This window comes from Passer domesticus, chromosome 5, assembly GCF_036417665.1.
Source record: "Passer domesticus isolate bPasDom1 chromosome 5, bPasDom1.hap1, whole genome shotgun sequence".
In the NCBI taxonomy this organism is placed as follows: domain Eukaryota; kingdom Metazoa; phylum Chordata; class Aves; order Passeriformes; family Passeridae; genus Passer; species Passer domesticus.
In genome coordinates, this window is record NC_087478.1 from 75616104 (window position 1) to 75638692 (window position 22589).

General features: G+C 41.7%; 1 protein-coding gene across 13 annotated transcripts; it reads right to left on the reverse strand.

The window, feature by feature from the left end:
- Window positions 1-352: 352 nt before the first annotated feature.
- LOC135301020 (uncharacterized) lies at window positions 353-18971 on the reverse strand. 13 transcript variants are annotated; one of them, XR_010362777.1, is made up of 6 exons: window positions 16313-16533; window positions 11880-12009; window positions 7275-7332; window positions 4759-4921; window positions 2246-4632; window positions 353-1037 (listed from the first exon to the last, which is right to left on the reverse strand). XR_010362777.1 is itself a non-coding variant. In XM_064421144.1 (6 exons), the coding sequence occupies exon 1, from the start codon at window positions 18804-18806 to the stop codon at window positions 18150-18152; it is 657 nt and encodes a 218-aa protein (XP_064277214.1). In that variant the 5' UTR covers window positions 18807-18971; the 3' UTR covers window positions 353-1037; window positions 2246-2378; window positions 4200-4273; window positions 4759-4921; window positions 7275-7332; window positions 17101-18149. The 13 variants fall into 13 exon arrangements, 9 of the variants coding, with proteins under 9 accessions (XP_064277214.1, XP_064277212.1, XP_064277213.1 ...); XR_010362779.1 differs by having other exon boundaries at window positions 4759-5061; XM_064421144.1 differs by lacking the exons at window positions 11880-12009; window positions 16313-16533 and adding an exon at window positions 17101-18971 and having other exon boundaries at window positions 2246-2378; window positions 4200-4273.
- Window positions 18972-22589: the final 3618 nt, after the last annotated feature.

Here is a 22589-nt window from a genome sequence, read left to right on the forward strand (position 1 = left end):
GAGAGTGTCATTGATTATCTGGTTCCTTTTTGCAGTGCAGGGCTGCAAAACTCTCCTCAAGCTTACTCAGCAAGTAGCAGGGAAGACAGAAGCTGGTTTTGCTTGACACAGTATCCTTCCTTTTCCATCCTGAACTGCAGGATTTGTGTCTGTTGAGTCGCCTGAATTTTTTACTTTTCTTATATAAGTGGCAATTAATTAAAACAAAAGGAGCACAAAAGAAGAACATGGTTTAAAACTTGTAGAGGTCAGTGTGCAGATCTCAGTGTCTTCAGAGGGCTCTGGAGCAGAGTCCTATGCCTTCAATGCTGTTTGAAGTGAGAACATAAATGTGAAGTGTTTTACCAAAAAAAAAAAAAAAAAAAAAAAAGCTTCCTGTGCCAGTGAAAAAAAACTTCCAATATGTGCCAGCTCAGGAAGTTCAGCTCTTTATAGAGGGAAAGAGCAACTTCTGTCCCTGAGATAAAACTGAACAGAAACTTCTCATGGAAGACTTTCCAACTATTTATTAAAAGCATACAGACCTGATATAATATTATTCAGCTCCAAATCATTGTTTCACCAGACTTCCACACTTTTTGGTTCTGTTTTGTTTCCAGGACTGGGCTTTTCCTTGCTTTTTTCTTACAGTGGTATCTTTTAGAGGCTGGTTTCCTTCTTGCTGTAGCACTACACAGCTGCCCTCTGAAGCATCAGATCTCACAAATGCCATTTTAATCTCCACTGGAGAATGGCACCAGTCTTCATGGAGTTGACATTCTTTGGAAACATCCAGAGTGATGCTGGACAAGTCTACCATGGGAACTGGGGCTAGGGATGAGGTTCATATCTTCCTCACATGAGGTCAATATCCAGTTTTGAGGGGATTTCTCAGGATCAGGTCTGCAAATAGGTTGGCAGAATATCTGTGCTGTCTTGGACTTTTATGGCAGCATTATCCCCCTATAAACCTACAGACCAGAATGTGCAAGTTAGAGTATTAAGGCTGCTTCTATAAAGGCTTCAACTTAAACCTTGTTCATTCTCAGTTTGCCCATCTGGAACAAAATGTCCGAGAACAAAGAAATTGGAAATTTAATCTGTAGGGATATTTTAGGTACAGAACCCCTAACTATGAAACAATCCAGTTTTTCTTTTACAATATGTGCTTTCACATACCCTCCACCTTCTTGAACTCCATCTATAGAACAGATTTTACCACAACAGAAAATACTTTTTAAATGCTGATTTAAAATAAAAAATAAAATAAAAGAAAGCAGTTTTGTCTAATACAGTTTTTCTGGCCACCACAGAAAGAGCAATTTTTCTGTTAGTACTTCCATTACATTCCCCCCTCCGCCCCCAAAACCCACAGTGGGATCAATGCATTCTTAAATATGGTGTAGCTTATAAAGCACAGACACAGAACAAGCAACAGCAAAGAAAAAAGGGAGTGAGGATCTGTTTGAGGAGAGGGAAATCATAAAATCATTGGCTCTGCAGCTCAGAGATACAGCAACAGGTTTTGCTGCTGCAACTCAAAGCTCCCAGCAGACCTGGGGTACCTGAAGGTCTGTGTGGAATGATGCTGATTACTGCTAATTTTTGTGTTCCTGAAAAGGATACAGCACAGGAACTATGCATTGCTACCGAGCTGATTGAGGTATTGTTACTTTATATAAATATGCTATATAAGAATTTATTAAATAAGTAGTTAATATTATTAAAAATAAGTATTTCACGATTCTAATCCTAAGAATTTACAAAAATCACAGGATTTTCTGGAAGGAAAAATAATATTTGAAACTTTGAGGGTTTGTTTTTTTAAGTGTTGGGATCTTTTTATGCTCTCTTTTTTCAGATGTTAGATTTCGTATTTCCAGCTTCTCTCTATTATCAGGAATGGTTAAATGATAAAATTGCAATTCTGCTTTCAGAAGATTTCTTTCATAGGATATGCAGAAAACCATCAAATGTAAGAACATAAGGACCAAAAACACTGAATATTTTTGTTTGCTTTTTTCAAGCGTTCATTGTAGCGTTTTCAATTTTTATTGTATTTTGTTTTAGCCAACCTCTAAAATGTTCCTGAAATGCATGCCATCGTTTCCTCCTCTCTATATTTTTAACTATGCATTAACCAGAAATATTTATATCTTTTTAACCAGAAATCTGATTTCTCTTTGGGTTTTACTGAGGAAGGGCAGGTGCCTCTAGGAAACAGTTGACTTGTGGAGAGTTGCATGGGAATTGCATAATTACGTACAAGTGACGGGAAGAATGCGCACAAATCTGCTTCTCTGCAGCCACAGTTTTGTCAAAAGTCAACCAAGGGAACAATTTCAAATTGCCATCTGTCTTTGTCACTACCTCTGCCTCAGAAGCAGATCAAAGACTGCCTGCTGGGGAGAATATACAGCAAAAGGGTTAACCCTACTAATATGATTACTAATAATAAATAATTCATTGCTACTGTAATGCAAAGTGAAAGAGGCTAAAACCAGAGCAGCACATGGCAATCCCACTGCTTGAAATTTGGCTTGCCCAGGAAGTCACGAGGGCTAAAAGCCAGAGCAGAAGGCTGAGCTATCACGTGCCAATGGACCCCAGCCACCAAAGCCACTGCTGAGCATCTTCATTAGCACATTCCCAAAAGGTGAGATAATTCTACCTGCTCAGAATTAACAATCTTTTGCTGTGCATGAGGTCACACACTCATTGGCAGAAGCTTGCAATAAATCTTAGGTAGTTAACTAAATGACAGTTGCTATGTATAAAGGATTTTTAAAAATAAAATCCACATTTAGAAAAGTAAATATAAGAGGAGGTGCTTAAAGTCAAGCATCCTTTAAGAAGGAAATAATTATGGCTCCAGTCTTCCTGCCCATAGAATGGGAGTAACATTACATAGCCATTTTCTAAATTACTACAGGATGTTAAGAGGGGAGCCTCTACATTAGGGCATGATAGTGTTATTTTCAATCTCTTTCCACACAATATTAAGTGCAATTCTTCTAAAAACCTGCCCCATCTACACTGCTGCAGAGTCAGGTCTGTTTAAAAAAAATAAAGGAGAGTGAGCGATCAAGCACATATTGCAGCTGCACCACTGGGTCAGTAAGTGAGAAGTTAAAATAAGAAGTTCATTCAATAAAATATTGATTCTGGAAACAGATTACAGGAAATCATACCATACCACTAACTTAATTTATGAGTATTTATATTGCAGGAATTATACCAATATATCAAACACAATGCCTTCAACCTTAGTTCAAAAGAGAATTTTATCTCTAAGCTTTAACAACAGGGCTGAAAATAATTCAGATTATATGGGCAGCATTTTAGCAGCCCATTTTCATCTTCTTTAAAAGCAACATTCTAATGCATGATGGTTAAGGATCAAGTTGGGATTATGAGGAGAATGTTAAACATATACCAAGTAATACATCTGTTTTGAATAAAAGATGTTGTATAGAGTTCCAGTTCATTTTTTTTTCAACTCTTTGCTGTACGTGTTGTAGCTGCTAAGTGAAACCATGCATCAGATAAATACATCACTTCAGCAACAGATTGCTAATCAATTGTCTGACATGTTCTGAAATATGTGGATTAAAAATACTTGGGGCAAGGGCTTTTCTAGTTTGGAAAACTGTTTCATGTTCTGTTGTGGTTCAGTTCCACCTCTGAGATCCTAGGATGTGCTATTGTCTCTAGACTGGTGCTAGACCATTCCCTCCAGGGTAGGAAAGGCATGGTGTAAGGCAGAATAACAGGTTGCTCCCAATAAGAGGATCACTAAAATATTCTGTTTGATTGCTGTATGTTATGATTTGGATACTGCTTTGAAGCAACTGATTTTTCAGAAGGTTAATTTAGAAGTTCTGATACAGGAATTGTTTTAATTTTTTTTTCTTCAATTGGAATAAGAAACTGGGAGCTTGCTGTAGCATACAGTTTATCAAAATTACTCTGACTCACTTTCATTTCAATCATGTCAGAACTTCACACTTCTATGGATTTTAAATAGCCACCTTATCAAATCTGTTTGGTAACAATAACTAGCATGACTAGTTCCTAATATTGAACCAAAAATATGTTTAATATTTCAATACAAGGGAAATTCTGGAGGAACTGTAGGCTGCAGCTACAGTTCCTCCAGAATTCTGGAGGCAGTCGTCCCCTTTTCCCATTCTTGGTATTCCTCCTGTCTGCAGCCTCACCTCCTCCTCTTCAGAGCAGCTCTTTGTCAGCTTCCTCATGGGGCAGAGAAGGAGGGCATTCGGGTATTTATTTCCTGATGAGGGGAAAATAACAGTGGGAACAGCTGCCATACAAAGACCAAGTGTTTAAGATCAGTACTCTGGTATTGTCTCATCCAGCCTCCAAACACCTCTGCTCAGGGACCAGAGATATTTTCCAAGTATTGAGTAATTTAAACTCTATTTGATGTCCTCTACTTCTCATACTGCAGGAAACAGTGAACAATCACTCCCTCTTCAGCTTCTTCACTCCACTAATTCCTATTGTGTCATTGTCCAGTGATGTTTTTTCCATGCTAAAGGGCTTTGGACAATTAATTTTGGTCAAAGACCATCACAGTCATGTTTCTTTGTCTGCCACTGCTGCAGCCCATCCAAGCTTTCTCACATTCATCTGAGGAAGAAAGAGTAATCAAGTCCACATACACGAAGGAGTCCTGAAGCTGCTGCCCCCCATGAACTCAACCATTCCTACATCAACAGGTATCAGAGACAGAAAACTTAATAAAAACACAATCACCTGTCACTCAGACTGATCCTGGGATGACCTTTGAATATTTCCTCACTGCTGTAATTCTCTGTGGTTTTCTGATATCCGAGGGCAGATGCATGTGATGACAGAAGAAACACTTTGAACCTGATGTAGTGCTGGGTTATGGTTTTGTGCAGTCCTCTTGCTGTGACTGTGAAGCAGGCAGAGAGTTCTTACTGTAGTATCTGGTAAGAACCGAGGCATTTACAGTCCCAGTAGGATCTGGCTGAAGACCCAACTCCTTTTTGCTACACAGAGCAATCCTCCTGGGTCAGATTCTTTAGCACTTAGCTGCCAGGGCAAGGGCAATAAATACTCAGTGTTTTTGAGGCAAAGACAATCTAGTCACATCAGCAGATGTTCCTGCACCCAGTGGCAGGAACTGACACACATAGGAAATGTATCTCCCAGGGGGAAAAGATGGATTTATGGAGGGGGGAGTTTTCAAAGGGGCTCCCACAGTCTAAAGGGACACCTACTAGCAGACCTGGCAACGACTCTTGGTGTCTTTGTCTCCCCTTTGCTCCCACACCAGGGCTGTGTCACAGTCCCCGTGAGCATTACAGAGCCACAACAGCAGAGCTCTGCAACAGAGCTCCAATGTTTGCCAGCTGAAAGAGATTTTATGCCATTGCAGTTACACCAGGCTCTAAACCCAACAGGTTAATCTGGCAGCAGCCTTTTCCTGGCAGCACAGCTGTGTCCACACCAGGAACTTTGCTGGCTGAGCTCCACTGGGCAGGTGGGATTTATTTTATTTTTAGATTCAGGCTAACATCAGCATGTGAGCAGAAGTTTCTAATGCAGGCCTGGAAGAAACATCTCTGATCTAAAAGCTCCATTACCACTGCACGTAGCAATGAGCTGTCTTGTCCCTCAACTCCAACTACACAAAAACTTAATTTGCATCCTCCAAAAAAGGAGGTGGGAAAGCTGGTGATGCTGATGGATCACAGGAATGTCAGAAATGCTTATGAGTTTTCCTGTGACAGAAGCATTTGATTTCTGCACTAACAAGGCAATTGGTGAATCTTCTTGTTACTGCTGGTATGTGAGAGACATGGCATCGGGATACACATTATAGCAGAATCAGCCTCAGCTTTGGAAAATAGAAACAGGACCACTGCCATGAAAAGTTGTTTTATTTTCTTTTTAAATAAAAGTTTAATTACTGGGCTTACAGATTTCACACTTTAAATTGCAGTGTAGAAACAGGAAAGTAACACAAAATTAATATGCATTTAGAAAGGAATCAAGACATCAAGGATTTATGCCAGATTAGTTGTTTAGTTATTAATATTGTGTATTTTTTTGCTATAGGACATCATTAGCCTAGCTAAACAAAAAAAAAAAACCCAAACTCTTTGTATGAAGATCCAATGTAAACTGGAGATCTTACTCTCTATGAACTTGTTGTCACCAAGTGCATCTTCCACTATCCTTAAGTACCTTTTAGCCTTTTACAGGTATTTTTTTCTGATTAACTTTGAAATACAAAACATCTTTACTGAGAGAAATTCTGTCCCTCATATTACAAATACCTTGAATCAAGATCAGCCCAACATCCTAAGTCTTGTGTCAAACATAAAAAACCCCTATACAATATTAACAATATGCCATTGCAATATTAACACCGGGCATTTTATAAATGTGGAGAATGAAAAGATCTTGAAACATAAAATGAGACTCTTTGTATTCAGATGGTATAAGAGATATCTTTGATTACTAGATACTTGCATTAATCTGATTTGTATTTTAAATGAAATATAATGAACTGTACAGGATATGTAGAGCATAAAGTCACATTCCTGTAAAAAGCCTGTTGCATTTCCTGACTTAAAAAAAACCCCAACATTTGAAAACTTGATTACTTCATAAAAGCTGCAATTTGATACAATAATAATAACTCAGTGTTATGTAAAGCTAAAATCTGCTGCCAAACCATGAAGGTTGCCAAGTTAACACTGACTTGCAGATAACCATTATCACGATGGAGAGCTTTTCCTGAATAAGAACATATTCACCAAAAATGCAGTTTTCACAAATCAAAGCAGCCCTTAATTCATGTAAAATCTGGCAAACACATCTGAACATTTTTTTTCAGTGATGAAAATCCTTTGGCTTTATTAATCAAGTAGATGAAAAGCATTCAAGAGCATGACCCCACAGGGCAAAGGTTAAGTCATAAGTTGGGATATCTATTTTGCAGTTTCTGTTCAAAATTCTCTTCAGAGGAGTTTTTGTCTTTTAGTTCTCCCTCACTAGGATGCTAGTAAAAGCAGGGAAAAGAAGAATGATGAAAATTACCATCTGCTCCTATTTATCCAGATATATCAGTGTCTTTTTGCTTTCATGAAAAGTAGCCAGAAATATTTTGCCAAACACAGTTATATGCCATTATTTAAATGTTTGAGTTTGATTCTACCTGAACCAATATGTAATACCTTATCTTGGCTGCCAAAACCAAAACACCATTTATTCACCTGTTTTTTTTAGATCAGTACCTTTAGTGATGCATTTTCCAGGACTCACTTCCTTTGGAAAAACCTGTGTTGCAGAACCCTGCCAGATCCAGAAAAACAGAAAGGGATTAAATATAGCAGGATGTAAAAATCTCACTGCTGTGCAAGAACAGGGAGAAGAAACTATATTAACGATCAATAATTAAAAGAAATATTATAGAGCCTGGCTTTTACCAAAAAGAACAGGCTGAAGGTGCTGAAGCCAAGATGTTCACTGCATAGAAGTGCAGATTTTTATGCCTTGGAAGCTTCACTTCCAAGTGTAATACCAAAAAAACACAGTCAGCATCTGAACTGCCTGGACCAGGTGACTGAATGGACCTTGACCAGCCACTTCTGCTACAATCAGCATCCCTCAGTGCTCCTTCCTCAACTGCATTTAGCGTCAATCCCACCTGATCCAGATTAGAGGGAGCTGAAACCCAGATTGAAAACCACTCCCACTTAAAATATGAACCAAAGCAAATGATATTGATATATTTCAGAGGCTTATAGAACACTCAAAATTCATTTAACTAAATGTTCACTGAGAAATCACAGCAAGTAACAAAGAAGGGACCTAGATGGAAACCTGTTTTTTCAGAGTTACAGATACCTTATTCATTTCACTATTTTCTTTTCTTTCACAAGTTTCCTCTTTCAGACCTCTTAAGAAAAAGCTGTATTTGAGATGTCAAAAAATCTTCTTAAGAACCAGCAGTACTCTCTCTAGGGGCTGTTTTAGGCAATTATAGTTTTACAGTTTCCTCTTCACATTGGATAAGGATCTTGGATAGTGTCAGATATTTGGTATGTGGACACGATCTTGGCCCCCGGATATGAAGTTGCCATAGCTACTCAGGATGGTTTCTAAACATGACCAAATCCTCCACAGGATCCTTCCCAAGTTTCATGGTCTGCAAAGAGCTTCCCTTTAAAAAACAACAGTTTGCACGACTGTGTGTGTAATCCAGTTTTTCAGGTAGAGTTTGGCATTTTCTTTTGAAAAGAAGCGTTTTTTAAAATTGTAACATAGGGAAAGAGTGAGAAAGAGATACTACAGACCAACTAAGAGAAAGCTCATCATCTAAGATCACAGGAAGAAGGTCCAATTCTTTCAAGCAAACTATGCAACAAATTCTGGTTTGGTCACAGCAGTGTAGAACTGGAATAAATTCATCAACACTGGAGAAGCTGAACTCGAATTAGAGCAGCTGAGAGTAAAGCCAGGCCTTTAGGTTTCATATTTTGTTCAGCTCTCCTATAATTTAGGAAGGATAATAAATCAGCAGCTCATCATCTCTGGAAATATATAGGAAACAAATGAATTTTCTTGTGGGCCTAAAAACATAAGAATGGTTTAATTACCTTTAGATTCAAGGCAATATTCTTGAAGTATGGTCATACTTCAGAATATGGTTCTATAATCTTTCTAACACAGGAGAAGGAACATTTTCCAAACTATATTTCACCCTAGATACTCAGATTAGTCTCTGTTCTTTTCCAATGCAAGAGGCAAGAGAAGAATAAGTCATGAACAGGGATTGTTGATTCCAAAGGTAACTACAGGGTATGTTCATAGCAGAGAAGACAAAAAAGGAAATTTAGTAAATGATAAGCGGTTTAGAACAAGCTCTTCAGCAAGAATTACTGCCACAAAATACCACCATTGAAGTTATTACAACCCCACCAAAAAAAAACCAAACCAAACAAAAAAAAAAAAAAAAAAGAAAGAAAGGAAGAAAGAAAACCAACTCATCTTAACAGGTTAGGTCTGCTTTGAGTAGGAGGTTGGATGAGATGACTTCCAAAGTCCCTTGCAATCTAAATCATTGCATGATTCTAAACAAACTGGACTTTTCTTGTAAACATATTTGTTCAAGAGACTAAAAGAGATTTAAAAATCAAGATTGATTGGATAGGTACTTATTATTACAGCAAAAATTACAAACAGTCACTTACAAGTAGCAAAAATATTACTTCCTCAGAAATACAAAAAATTATGACCCTATCATTTGAGCGTTCAAGTAAAGTCCGGTCAGAAAAAAAATATAATGTATAACACTTCTGTCATTTTCCCTAAGCTTTCCCACTGATGGAACACAACCTTTTGGTCATGTGTATCACTGCTTCTCTCTCAACCACAGCCCTCTTGTTGGAGTCTAAAAGACCCAAGGAAATGATGCTGTTGAATACAAAATTTTATGAATGTCCTAATGGAAAATGTTTCGCTGTATAACTTCTAGGAAATTTAGCCTTACTATGGGATCACTTATAAACTGGGCACTTAATTTTTATTGCCTTGTTGGTTAAGTTAATTACATTATGACTGCTAGCAATTTTTCATCAAAACAAGAGGCTGTTTTACCATATCTTTTACGTTTTGCTTCTCTAGAGTGCACTGGAAAGTATCACAAATGTAGACAGAGGACCATTGTTAAGTGGTGGCACTTGTGCTTGTAAGATTAACCCAAAATAAATTTGCCATAAACCGGCAATAAGATGGAATATAAGACTGACATTAAATAAGTGGATTTTGCCACAGTGAACTAGTGAAAAGAGGAATCTCAGAGGTATATTGGGTGAAAAACAGGTAATATGTAAAGTTTATTGTATTGACTCTCCCATTGCACATGTGTTACTTGACAGTACTTTGGGGTTCCTGCAAACACAAATATAGGCAACTAACCAAAAGTAACAATGAAATAGGCACAGAGACTCTGCTGATGCCAGTGTGTGTGTACAGACCCTGCTTCCCTACCCAAAAATCCCACTGAGGTCTCTACTTTCATCCTACTCACTCTAACCACACAGAGAATCCCTTGTTATTTCAAGGAAGGTATTAAGAGTCAAAACGGGCCATATTGCACTAATTTGAAGAATGACTACAAGAATTCTTCCTAGTGCAGTTAGAATATGCCCAACGAGCTCTGCTAGTTTATGTGTTGGCACTTTCATGCTTGCATTTCTGTGCAGAGCTGTAACCCTGGCAGCTATTCTGGTATTCACCATGTCCATCTCTGTGTTTTCCCAGTGTTTTGATGTGATGCTGTTTTTAGATCTGCTTGCAAGTCTCTGAATCGGCAGCACAAGAGAACAAACTGCTTTCAGTGATTAAAGGCAAATATCACTAAACACTTTCAGGAAATAATTACAGAGCATTTTCACTCCTCTGCTGCTATTGGCTTAAAGGAGTTTGAGTTTCTGGTGATAGCTATCCTCTAACAGCTGGGGCCACTTTTGACCCAAACACATGGATCTGATCTATGTGGTACCACCATGGTCCTCAGTGATATTTGGTTAAGGTGTTCTTCAAGATCAGGCCCAAAGCATGAAGGAAAGGTTACTCAACTGTTATGAAATGTACAAGTACCATTGTAGAACAATTTTCTGTTTTCTCTACTTTTATCATGACTTTGTTGGTAGTATTTCTACATTTTTCTCCCTCTGAAAAGACCACAGTTTAAAGATCTCCCCCAAAGATATATTTCCTTCCAACAGGTTTATAGCTTAACATTTTTGGCTTTTATTCCCCTTGAAGTACACCTTTAAACATGAAAATATTTTTATTTTGTGTGCATCTTACAAGGAGACACAGGTACTTCCTGACACAAGGAAAGTGCAGCAGTGGAGAGACAACAAATCTCTCCCTTCTCACCACAGTGTATACGCAGTATAAAGACAGTTCTTCCCTTGGAAAGCTTGCTGTAAGACATCACAGTTGGACACAACAGACCCAGAAAAAGAAAGAAAACTGAGACTTGTAGTAGTATTTGGCAGAAAATCAGGTAAATTTTGTCTTGGACAATACCCCCCTGTTAGGAGATCACTGGTAAGGTGTGTATGACTACATGAATGCTGCTCAGCTGTACTTGCTTATGCTGAGGGAAAACAAACAACTAACCCATGAAAGCTGTATTCCTGAATGAGAAGACGTGGTGCTGGGCACAATATCACAGCAGCTCAGGATTCAGATTTGAACCCTGGAGCCCCTGTAGAAGGCAGCCTATCTGACCTTCCAAAAGTGTAGTATTTTGAGGGCTTTTCCTGTATCTGTTCTCTCACTTAATCCTTTTTAAAGCCACTGCAAGGAGGGAAGAAGTTCCAAAGACAAGAACTTAACAGTTCTCCAAGATCCCACAGGTGTGGACTTGGCACATTTGGAGAAGAAGACTGCTTCTTCCTTCTGTGTCCCTCTTCCCACCTTGCCTTGCCACACAGTCCCTCCATACTTTTGTAAAAATTAGATTTGAGCTTAGCTGTAACCAAACCCTACACTCCAGTAAGGCTCAGCTAAGAGACCTGATGAGGAAATGCTGCTGCTGAGAAATATCTGGGCTTTGTTTTATGCACCCAAAGAGTTAAAATTATTGTCAGAAATTCCATAATGTATAAAAGCTGCAAACACCCAACTGTAGTGTCAGACTGCCAAATTGTACAAATGTATTTGTCTCCCTTATTTGTAAACGTTATTTGAACAGAAATGGCACATTGTAACCACCTAACAAGAAGCAGTCTTTCTGATGACGTTTGAGACTTCTTTGCTCCACTGTATGGAAATATTTAAGACTTAAAAGATTTTTATTACAAAATAGCATTTTAAATTACTCAGTCCTGTTCCCAGTAAAGTCAAAGAGGGACTTTCGATGGAAGTGGCACAAGGTCCAAGATGAATTTAACGTGGTTTTTTTTCCTGTTTTGTTCCAAGAGTCAAGAAGTCTCTCCAAGAAGTCTACTCCTAAAAAAAAAAAAAAAAAGAAGAAAAAAGAAATCAAGCAAGTTGTCAAGCGCCCATCATTGCCATGGCCAGACATGAACATCCATCGAGACCTCTGAATGTCAGAGTTCCACCACACTCAGTATGTTGGGCACAGAGAAACACTGTGTATTTCCAGGTTTAGGATTGGAAAGCATCTGTTGCCTTGTAAAATATTTTCTCACAATATCCAACACACCGTCCCACTTGGTCTGAGACAAAGATTCTCATCTTTTGCACACACTTCAAAGATAAAAATCAACACTAGCAAGTAAGTAATACAGTCTGATCCTTTAAAGGGGTTAGAGTTTGAGTAAAGTCAGAAACCTTTGATTCATTTACTTTTTTATGATTGACAGATGCTAAATTAAATTATATAAATGAACAAACAGCCCCATACATTTTTTATATCCATATTTCAATTTAAATAGCACAAGGACAAACATTTCTCTTCAACTGAGTTTTCCCACCAGCCTCCAGAATGAAAATGTCTTTCTTTGTCGGTTTTTATGTTTTATGCTCAGATTTTTTAAATAATTATTTGGATCATGCATTTTGCATTTCTGTTGATCTTCAGATGTGAATAGCAAAATCACATTTGGTTCTTGATAAACGTTTATAGGAGACATGGAAATGACATACCCTAATATTTAGATTATTCTTTCTTCTTCTCTTTCTTATTATTTCTCCTCATTTTTAGTAATTTATGTAGAATTGTACAGAAACACTGTAATGTCATGCAAACATCATCCAGTGACTTAATGAGAATCAAGTTAGCAAAGAGAGTAAAGCTGTACATCACCTGAGTGCAGTAGGGTGAAGGCCTGCAAGAGCTGGGAAAGGGTACTACAAGGACGGGGAAAAAAACCTTAAAAACCCAAACCAGAACAAACCAACACGCATTTTATACGGGAAAAAAAAAAAGTTGGAATCCAGCTGTATATTTTAAAAGGGAAAGGTTAGAAAAACATTCAGGGAGAGCGCCCAAAAAGTTAATTTCCAGCAGCACTTGAGACAGCAAAGACTGGGAAGGCTCCTGGCGCCCTCTGGTGTGAGGCGGCAGCAGGAGTGGAAATTTCCTCTGGAAAACACCTTTGTCCTAAAGTTCAGGCAGATAAAATGACTCTTAAGCGTCCCGACGGGAAGAGGGATAATTTGATCCCCCCAGCGAAGCGTGGCTCGGGGCGCAGCTTAGTTTTGGGTTGACGGGGAGGAAAGGAAAGAGGTTGCTTTCTATTTTTACTCTTATTATTTTTACTTAGTTTTCATTTCTCCTCCGGAGTCTCAAGTTGGGCCGGCTGCAATATGAAGAAAGGAGCCCTGAAAGCCGGTGAATGAAAACGTCGCAGGATCCTCAGAATAATGGTTGCAGGAAAACATTTTTTAAAAACCAGCAAAACCTCCCAAACCATGGGTGCCTGTTTCCCTCCCGTCTGGAGTTTCCAAGGGAGGGATAGCCTAAACGAGCACGGAGGAGAAATGTCTTCTTCAACACGACTTAAATACTAAAAGGGGAAATCCTTCAGGGAAAAGAAAGGAAAAAAAAACCAAAACAAAACAAACAAAAAAAACCCACCAAAAAACCAAACAAAAAAAAAAAAAAAAAAACAAAACAAAACAAAAACAAAAAAAAACCAAACAAACAAACAAAAAAAAAACACGGAAAAGGCACTCTTGACTTCAAGCACCTCTCCCTTAAAATTGAAGGATGCTCCTTAACCCAAATCGATGACCTTAATTTAATTGCCAGGGGAGTGAGGAGCACTTTCTGCTAGCAGGCTATGAATTCATATTTTTTAACTTTTTTTTTTTTACATTTTTACAATTATTAACAGCGATAATAGCTTATTGTGAGAAATAAATGCACTAAAGCCCACTTCTAAATGCAAAGGGAGCGACAGAGCAAACCGGTAGAGTGAACATCAGGGCTCTTCCTTTAGAAGAAGGTTCTTCCTTCCATGCGGGCAGCAGGAGCTGGGCATCTCCCTCAGCTAAGGACAAATTTACCTTAAAAAAACCCCAAGGGTTTGTTTTATTTATTTTTTTTTAATTACTTTTAATTTTTTTTTGTTCGTTTGTTTTTGTGTGTTTATTTGGTGGGGAATTTTTCTCTTTTAGAAAGGAAGTTTTTTATGGAAGTGCTTTCACGTCCTGATCTGACAATGCCTGACAAAGTTCGGGGGAATTAGCGGCAATCCCTGACTGCCGCTCTGCTTTTTGCATACCAACCGAAACACACTTCCTTGGGATAAAAAATGCTAAACTAAACAGAATTTATTTAGTAAGAGCCAGCAGATTTCTGTCAAGATGCAGGCAAAGCTCGGCACTATCTTGGTTTGTAGGTAAACACGCGTGGTGCTCTTCCACCCCAAGCTCCCCATCGAAGTGCTGTGAAAGAGAAAATATACTAGTCTTTTTAATTTATTTTTTTTAATTAAAGGACCCATTTTACAGGCAGCGATAAGTCAAAGCAAACTGTAGCCGAATTCTTGTAGGAAGGGTCATGCGCGGGCGGATTTGTCCTATTAATAGGACACAGGAAGAGCCGGGAGAGCGAACGCCTGCCCTGAGCACAGCGTGGGATGTTATTTGAGGTAATAGATTGAGAGCAGACACGAAATCAGTACTTTGTGGACGTTCAAACAAGTCGTAATTTCGTGTTAAATAACATCTTAGAAGACGCTCCCCCGGTTTTTCTGCTGGAAGGATGCGGGATCATTTGGAAGCATTTAAAATGGAGAGCAAAAAAACCTGTATCCAGACGACAGCCCCCCGTGGGAAGCTAATCAACATCACAGACAGTAAACATTATACTATTAAGGGCTACTTGGCCGCAATTGGTTTTAAATCATAAACATATAAATACAGGAAATAATTCTGAGACCACATCGGAGTTTACCTGGAAATGACGGGAAAGTAACAGAGTATTCCCGAAACTGTCAGCACCTTTCAGGGAAGCCTGTTGATGCTGAAGGACTGATAGTGGGCAGAAGAAAAACCCTAACAAAAAACCCGAAACAAACTAGCAAAAAACCACACGCAAAAACCAGCCAAACAAATAAACAAAACCCAGGACACCCCCCGAGCCCCAGTGTTGCCGTGCTTAGGAGGAAATATTTCTAAAAATCCCGCTCGCTTAATTGTGACTATTGTAGTTAAAATATTGGCTGACACCGCATTAAAGATCTCAGTAAGTTACAGACGATCTCAGCGGTTACAGACGTCGGGAACATTTAAAACGTGACCCTACCAGTTTAAGAACTAAGCATTTTAGGTAAAAAAGACTCTGATAGCCATTCATTTTTTCCTAATTAGGAATTAACGGGCTTTTAAAATATTTTTTTTTACAACAGAGACTTCACAAACCAAGATTTCAGTATTTTTGCTTATATTGACCTTCCTCTTCACAAGCAGTAAAAAATGTAGAGTTCAGGAGGTGCTGGATTTTTGGCTGGTTGTATTGCATTTTATTATTTTATTTCATGTTGAGCTTTTATTGTTGTTTGTTTGTTTTTCAGTATCCACTTCGTATCCATGTTTATTACATTAGTCCATTACTAAAATTTTCCAGAAAAAAAAAATTAAAAAAAACCACCAAAACTATGGAGGCGACGAGTAGGGCCTTACTGTACTTTTTTAATTAACGGAAAGACAAAATTTCTATTGACTGAGGGTGGAGAGGAACGAGGCCCTGTGAGAATCACCACAGGAGTCAGGTGCATTTCCCTTTCTCTCCTCAGCCTTGAGAGACGCGGGGGGCAATGCCGCACACCCGCCCCGGCTGCACCGTGCCGGGGCAGGGCTGCTCCGGCCCCAGCGGCACGGAGCCGCTCCCAAATCCCTTCGGGATCCCTCCCCAGGTCCCCAGCCATCCCTGCCCTTGCAGAGGGAGGGCACACGGGTGGCAGGCGGCGCGGCAGCGGCAGCCAGAACCCAAGTCAGGCACTTCGCAAATATTCCCTTCCAAGGCGCAGAGAAAAGGGATTGCACTGAATTATCGAGTACCCCGCAATATTCTGCTTCCATTCACTCTTCAAAAAAATTACTTTCCTAATAATCCATTTAATAGCCAGTGTTACTTATTCACCAGTGCTCCGTGAAAGTTATTATTTATTTGAAAGTTCTTTGCGATTTCCAGTTGCTCTCCACATAACACGCACTACTCGAAAAAAGCAAGAGGGCTCTCAGAGTTAGTCCCTCATTTTGCAAGACGGAGACGCCACTGGGGCTCCTAGTTTCATTTTTAATACAAAGAAAATTATTTTCCTCTTTGCTAAGCACTTACTATTCCCGTGGATCTCCCTGGCAGGTGTTGGGTGCCGAATCCTTAGGAGAAAACGGGCTATCTTTTGACAAAGGCCTAACTATGGACTCAAACAGCCTCACTTGAAGCGCCCACATTAACAAGCAATAAACCCTACGAATGTCGTTTCAATCCCAAATTCACTGTAACACGCTCAAAGGATGCAGTAAACAATGTGAGCACTGCAGAAACATTGTGCGAAACGGGAGGGAAAAAAAAAAACAACACCAAAAAAACCTCTAAAATCTGGGAATAAAATTTTTAAAACGGGCTCTCATAACCGAAAAATACTTTTAGGGTATGTGAGAGCCGCACTCTGGAGCAGGACCTGCAGGCTCGTCCGCTCCCTGAGGGAGCAGAGGCAGCTCCCAGCCGCGGGCAGCGCAGCGTTGCTCGGGCTGTGAACGCCGCCGCCCCGGCACCCACCCGCGGGGCACGCTCGGCACAAGGGCCGAGAACCAGAACCGCCGGCAGGGAGAGCCGAGGGTGGCCCCGGCTCCCACCAGCTATTTTTATCCGCGTCCGGCCTTTCCGACCCGTCAGATCTCCGCTGCGAGGCGGGGCGATGGAAAAGCGCCCTCAGAACTCAGCCGGGCCCGCAGGGACACACAGAGCCCGCGGCAGGGCTGCGACAGCGGGCCGCACGCTGCCTTCCCTGACCGGTAAATCAGCAACAGAAAGGGTTAACTACCTAACCCAAATATATTGCAGAGATCTCAGTAAAGCAAAGAAATAAAATTTAAAAGTAACAAAAATACACCCCCAAATACCAGCTTAGGACAGGCGGGCAGCAGCACAGCGCTGCTGGCTGCCGGCGACTGAGCTGCTGCTCGGGTTGCTCCGAGACACTCCACACACGGAGGGAAGGCACCTTCCTTTTTTTTCTTGTTGGTTTGGTTCTTTTTTGTTGTTGTTGGTTTGGTTTTTTAGTTTGTTTTTTTTGTTCATTTGATTGTTTTCAATGTCTCTTTTCTGTATGAAGCAGCAACCTCGTCCCTGAGCACTAGGCCTTGCAGAATCTCCCAAAACAGTTTAATAAACGGTAAACCCGGGATTGAGGTATTCTGATTGGCATTTAGTTTTTATACATATAAAATAAATATATATCTAGGCTCCCCTCGGCCTTTTTCAATATATGGGGAAAAACTCAGACTCGAGGTGATGCAAAGTCAGTAACACGAGCAGCTTTTCTCCGGCTCTGTCTGACAGGCTTTGTCTCTGTGTCTGCGTCAGACAGCGCTCAGTCCAAACCCGCCGGATTAATCAGGACGATCCCCGGGTGCTCCTGAGCAGCGTGACAAACCGCAGTGCTAAAATATGCCCGTGCCACTCCCTGCAGACACCTCGGGATTTTTTTTTTTTTTTTTTTTTTTTTTTTTTTTTTTTTTTTGGTTTTTGTTTTTTTTTACAGAGGTACATCCCCGGTTATCCCTCTGCTCCCGACTGCCGGCCGCGGCGCTGGCTGCGGGAATTAAAATCCACCATCGCACCCGGGGAAAGTTTTAAATCCCAGGATTCACTGTCCTCTTCACCAGCAGTAATAAAAACTAAAAAAACCCCACCTGGTGTAGTGATACGCTCTCGTGTTAAAATCGTGACACGGGGCAACGCTTTTTCTAAAAAGTTATTTTAAAATAATGATTTTTTAAAATAAAAAACCGTAGTGTTCAAGAGTACCGATAAACTCATGTGTAATCGTGACACGGGTGCAATGCAAGTACTTTTAAACAATCGGTATGGGTTTCTTAAAAGGGGTTGTATGATTTCAGCAACCTTGTCTTTGGAATACACTTCGGGGGCCGGAATGTTACGTGCTCGGTTACTCGGGACGGAAAGGACAGACCGAGACGCTGTGGATGTTACATTTAGGGGAATTTTTTTTAGATGCAAGGACGGGAGCCTCGGGGGGGAGCAGGCGGTGCCTGCACACAGCACCACGCAGACAGTCTCGCCATTTTACACAGCCACCGCTCCTGCGCATTGAACGGGACAGCGGAGGACGGGGTGGGAACACATCCAGGAGCGGCACAAGCATTAATCCGGGGCCGCGGAGGAGCCGAGGAACCCCCGGAGGGACATGCGAGCACACGGAGCTGTGCGCCCACCGCGCCCCTTCAGCGCTGCTTCCAGAGAGCCCAAGAGTTTTAAAAAACCCCTGGTGATAACGGGAGAGGAGAGCCGCCAACTCTTCCAGTTTGTGTTTCCACGCACAGGCCCTCCAAGCGAACACGCCCGTGTCGCCGGCGAAGGGGGAACCGAAACGAAGATGTCTGAGGGCCGCCGGGTCCTGCCCCTCACGGCGGAGCGGGCTCTGCGCCTCGCCAGCCGGGGCCCCGCTGCCCAGCACCCGTCCCGAGCCCTTCCCGCCGGGCCGGCCCGCTCGGGCCGCAGGGAAGGGCGGGCTGAGGGCGCCTGCCTGCGGGGGGAGCCCAGAGAAAATGGAGGCAGGGGGGATCGCGGCGCTGAGTGGTTGCATGGCGGCAGCGGGGCGGTCCGAGCTTCATGCCGAGGCGGGAGCGACTGAGCTTCCCCCGCCCTTCTGGGTTTAACCGGGACACGGCTGCGACACGCCGCCCGATCCTCCCCGGGCTCCGGACGCGGCGTGGCCCCTCACGGCTCGGCCCCTCAGGGCGGCCCTGGGGCTGTTCCAGAACGTTCCGAGCGCGCGGCTCTGCCAGCCCCGCCATGGCGGGCGGAGGCCGCCCCCTGCTGCCCTCACGCAGCGGTCACGGCCCTCAGGGACAACGGGACAGTTAAAACACGTAAAAATTAGTAATTCTGTGGGGAAAACGTCATCTTCTAACGCTGACTTGGCATCCTGCAGCATATACGCTTTCCCCCGCCTCCTCCCCCCCGCACGCCTGCTGAGTGTATAATTTGTGTCAGGATTTTGTCCATTTTTCAATTTAGCAGTGTAAATTGAAAGTGCAGAGTGGCCAAGTAAAATGAATGTTGAGTTAAACTCAGCTGACCAGTGCAATCCAGTTTATTTTCCCATTTTTTTTCCTTTAAAAGTACATGCTCATTTTATCACCCCTTTATGATGGTTTATGGTTCCTTTAAATGGCCCTGAATATCAGATCGCAAATACTGAAAATGTAAATCCGGTTTGTCTAATCTGGAGTTTAAAATATTCTTGTGATGTCAGAAAGTGATGGCTTATAAAATATTTTCATTTAATTAGGAAGTGCTAAGAGGATTTCTGCAAGGAAAAAAAAATAAAGGCAAGGAAGCTCAGTTTGAATTATTTATGGGCTATGAACTATCATGATTGCTGCTGCAGCTTTTCAAGTACAAAAATGCAGGATTTGCTCGCTTTTCATTTTTAGAACATAATTCTTTAATTATTCAGGCATGCAAATTACTGTGAACAGGGATTAATTATGCAGGTAATGAAGGTTTTGTTCTACGTTTACTTTTGAAAAGCAGATTGGCTGATACTATGTACAGTGTTGCTGACAGTGGGTTTGTGCACTGAAATACTCCTGTAAGGTATGATAGCAGTTTGGTATTTCATGGAGGCAACAGGGGAAGGGATGAATTTGTGCCTTGCATAAGCTAAAGAACACAATATTCCATATGTCTTGCTATCCTGTGAGAGATAATGATCTCCTTCCTCAGGATCAAGTGTTCATCATCCCCTTCTCACAGAATCACAGAATACCCTGAGCTGGGAGGGACCCACAAGGATCATCCAGTCCAAGCCCTGGCCCTGCACAGACACCCCGACAGTCCCACCCTGTGCATCCCTGAGAGCGTTGTCCAAACGCTCCCGGAGCTCTGGCAGCCTTGGGGCCGTGACCATTCCCTGGGGAGCCTGGGCAGTGCCCACAGCCTCTGGGGGAAGAACCTTTCCCTGCTATCCAGTGTGACCCTGCCCTGACCCAGCTGCAGCCATTCCCAGGTCCTGTCGCTGGTCCCAGAGAGCAGAGATCGGAGCTGTTCCTCTATGGCCCCTTGGGAGGAAGCTGCAGACCACGGTGAGGTCTGGCCTCAGTCTCCTCCAGCTAAAGAACAACTCTTCCCCTCAGTGGTGCGTACAAAAACACATTCTGCAGAGTGTGCCGTGAAGCAGGGAGGTCGCAGGATGTTTCAGACTGGAAAGAAGTGTAAGAGGAAAAGGGAAGACCATTAATTACACTATTTTGTCAAGCTGACTGGCCTCTGTCAGGGGTGGGATTTGGTGCCCTCAGGGGTCTGTTTCCTCCAAGAAGGTGCTGCATCCACAGCATCATGGCAGTTTAGTGCTCAGTTTGGCATTGGCTATCTTGGTTTGGCTGCCAAAGCACAGAAATCCAACTGTAAGATGGAGAAGCTCAACTTCTGTGTGTAAACACTGCTCTGCATCATTTAATAAATGATGCTGTCAAAAGTACCACAGAAGTGCACCATCACCAGTGAGGGCTGGTTACATTTCTAAACGTTTTTGCTGCTGTAATCACACTTAGATACTTCAATTAGCAATCTCTTATTTAAAGATGATGGTATGCTTGTATACTGTCCAGATACACAAGTGGCGTTGTATCTTCAGCATGACTGATTTCAGTGGGATTATGATTTCTTGTGAAAGATATTCTCCCAGCCCTTCAGACTCTTATATTCCATTGTGCAGCTGAGCACAAGTCCCTGAAGATAGTGAGGCTTAGGGCAGGGAGTGGTGGGAGAGGGCCAATACCTGTTTCAAGGGTCTCTTAAAAGCTGTTGGTCACTTCAGTGCTTCTGGCTTTTAGGCATGTCAAGTTAGAAAGATTTGTGGACTGGCCTGCTTTGGATGCTGCTTAATTACAAGTCCCTTTTGATCAGCTATGGAAATAAAGCCATACCCTACACAGGGCTTTTTTGGTGTTGGGGAAAGGGGGATGTTGTATACCTCTGTCAAAACAGCTGGATCTGTAGAAGTAAGGAGTAATATTATCTTATTCATTGCCCAAGGAGAATTATCTTATTCACTGTCCAAGGAGAAGAAAATTAGAGGGTTTTTTATATGTCAGAGTTAAGAGTTAAAGGCCTGTGGAATGGGGCAGCCTGAGTTTTTTGGAGGCCTCATGGCTCATTTCATCTTCCTCCCTCCCCAGAATTCCCATTCCACTGCAGTTGTTTGAGGCACCTTCCGGGCAGCAGGGAGGAGTCCACACCATAAAAAAGGCTATTTTATTTCAGACTGACAAAAATGCTACAGTGTCCATCTCATGCACACACAGAGCCGCTAACAAAACCTTTTAGCTTCTCCCTGCCAAAGTAGTTTCCTCAAGCATCTTTCAATAGCCACTCCTTAAAGCAGGAATCAAAAAAACCCTCAAACACTAATCCCCACCAACTACACTGCTGGCAGATAGCCAGAAGGAGAAATGGACCTCTTACTTTCTTTGAAGTTTTGCTTTTTTGACTCGCTGATGAGAGTGGTAGTTAAGCAGCAGCAGTGTAGTGGCTGTGACAATGTCAGAAGGAAAAGATGGGGTGGGGGATGCTGATACAGCAGGGGCAAAGTCTGCATGCTTGATAACCAGTTACATTCAGTTAGATGAATGTCATTATGCAATTGATGACATGGAAAATGCTACAGAAGATATAGCAAATAGAAATTTACTCCTTGCAAATATGAATAACCTCAAATAATGGAAATAGTTGTGTCATACTAATCAGTATTGGCATTAGCATTGGGATAGTGGGGTTTAGCCAGCTTGAAGGAAGACATCCTGTTATGAACAAAACATACAAGTTCAAGCTCCTTCTTTGTTCTGAAGTTCTGCAATGTAAGAGAAAAAAATGCTGAGAAAAGGAACATGAATAAAAGAAGTCATGACTATAGAATGTGCAAACTTGCATGTTCTGGTGACATGTACTTAAGGAAGAAAAAGGTGGGCAGAGAGAAAGATAAATTAAAAAATCTGATTCACCTCTTATTTTGTCCCATGATGAAATGTGAACATGGAGAAAAAGCCCATGCACACAAAGGACACAAGCATCAGCGCTTAGTAATGGGATTATGACACTCGATTTCCTTCCCTGTAACAGCAAGGTGTCATGTAATGTCCAGCTTTCAGGGCAGTTTCCAGGTTGTTTACAGAGTGCTCACCCTCAGGAGGTGCCAGCCACGGGGTTGGATGTTTCACTGCACTGACACTGATGGTGCAAACCCTCTGTAGTACCGTGGTGTTGGTGGGACTGCTGCAGGAACTTCCTGCCTAGGGACAGGAGCGGGTGGGGGGATCAGACATCTCGTCATTGCCTTAGTTCAGTTTCTCAAAACACTGTTTGC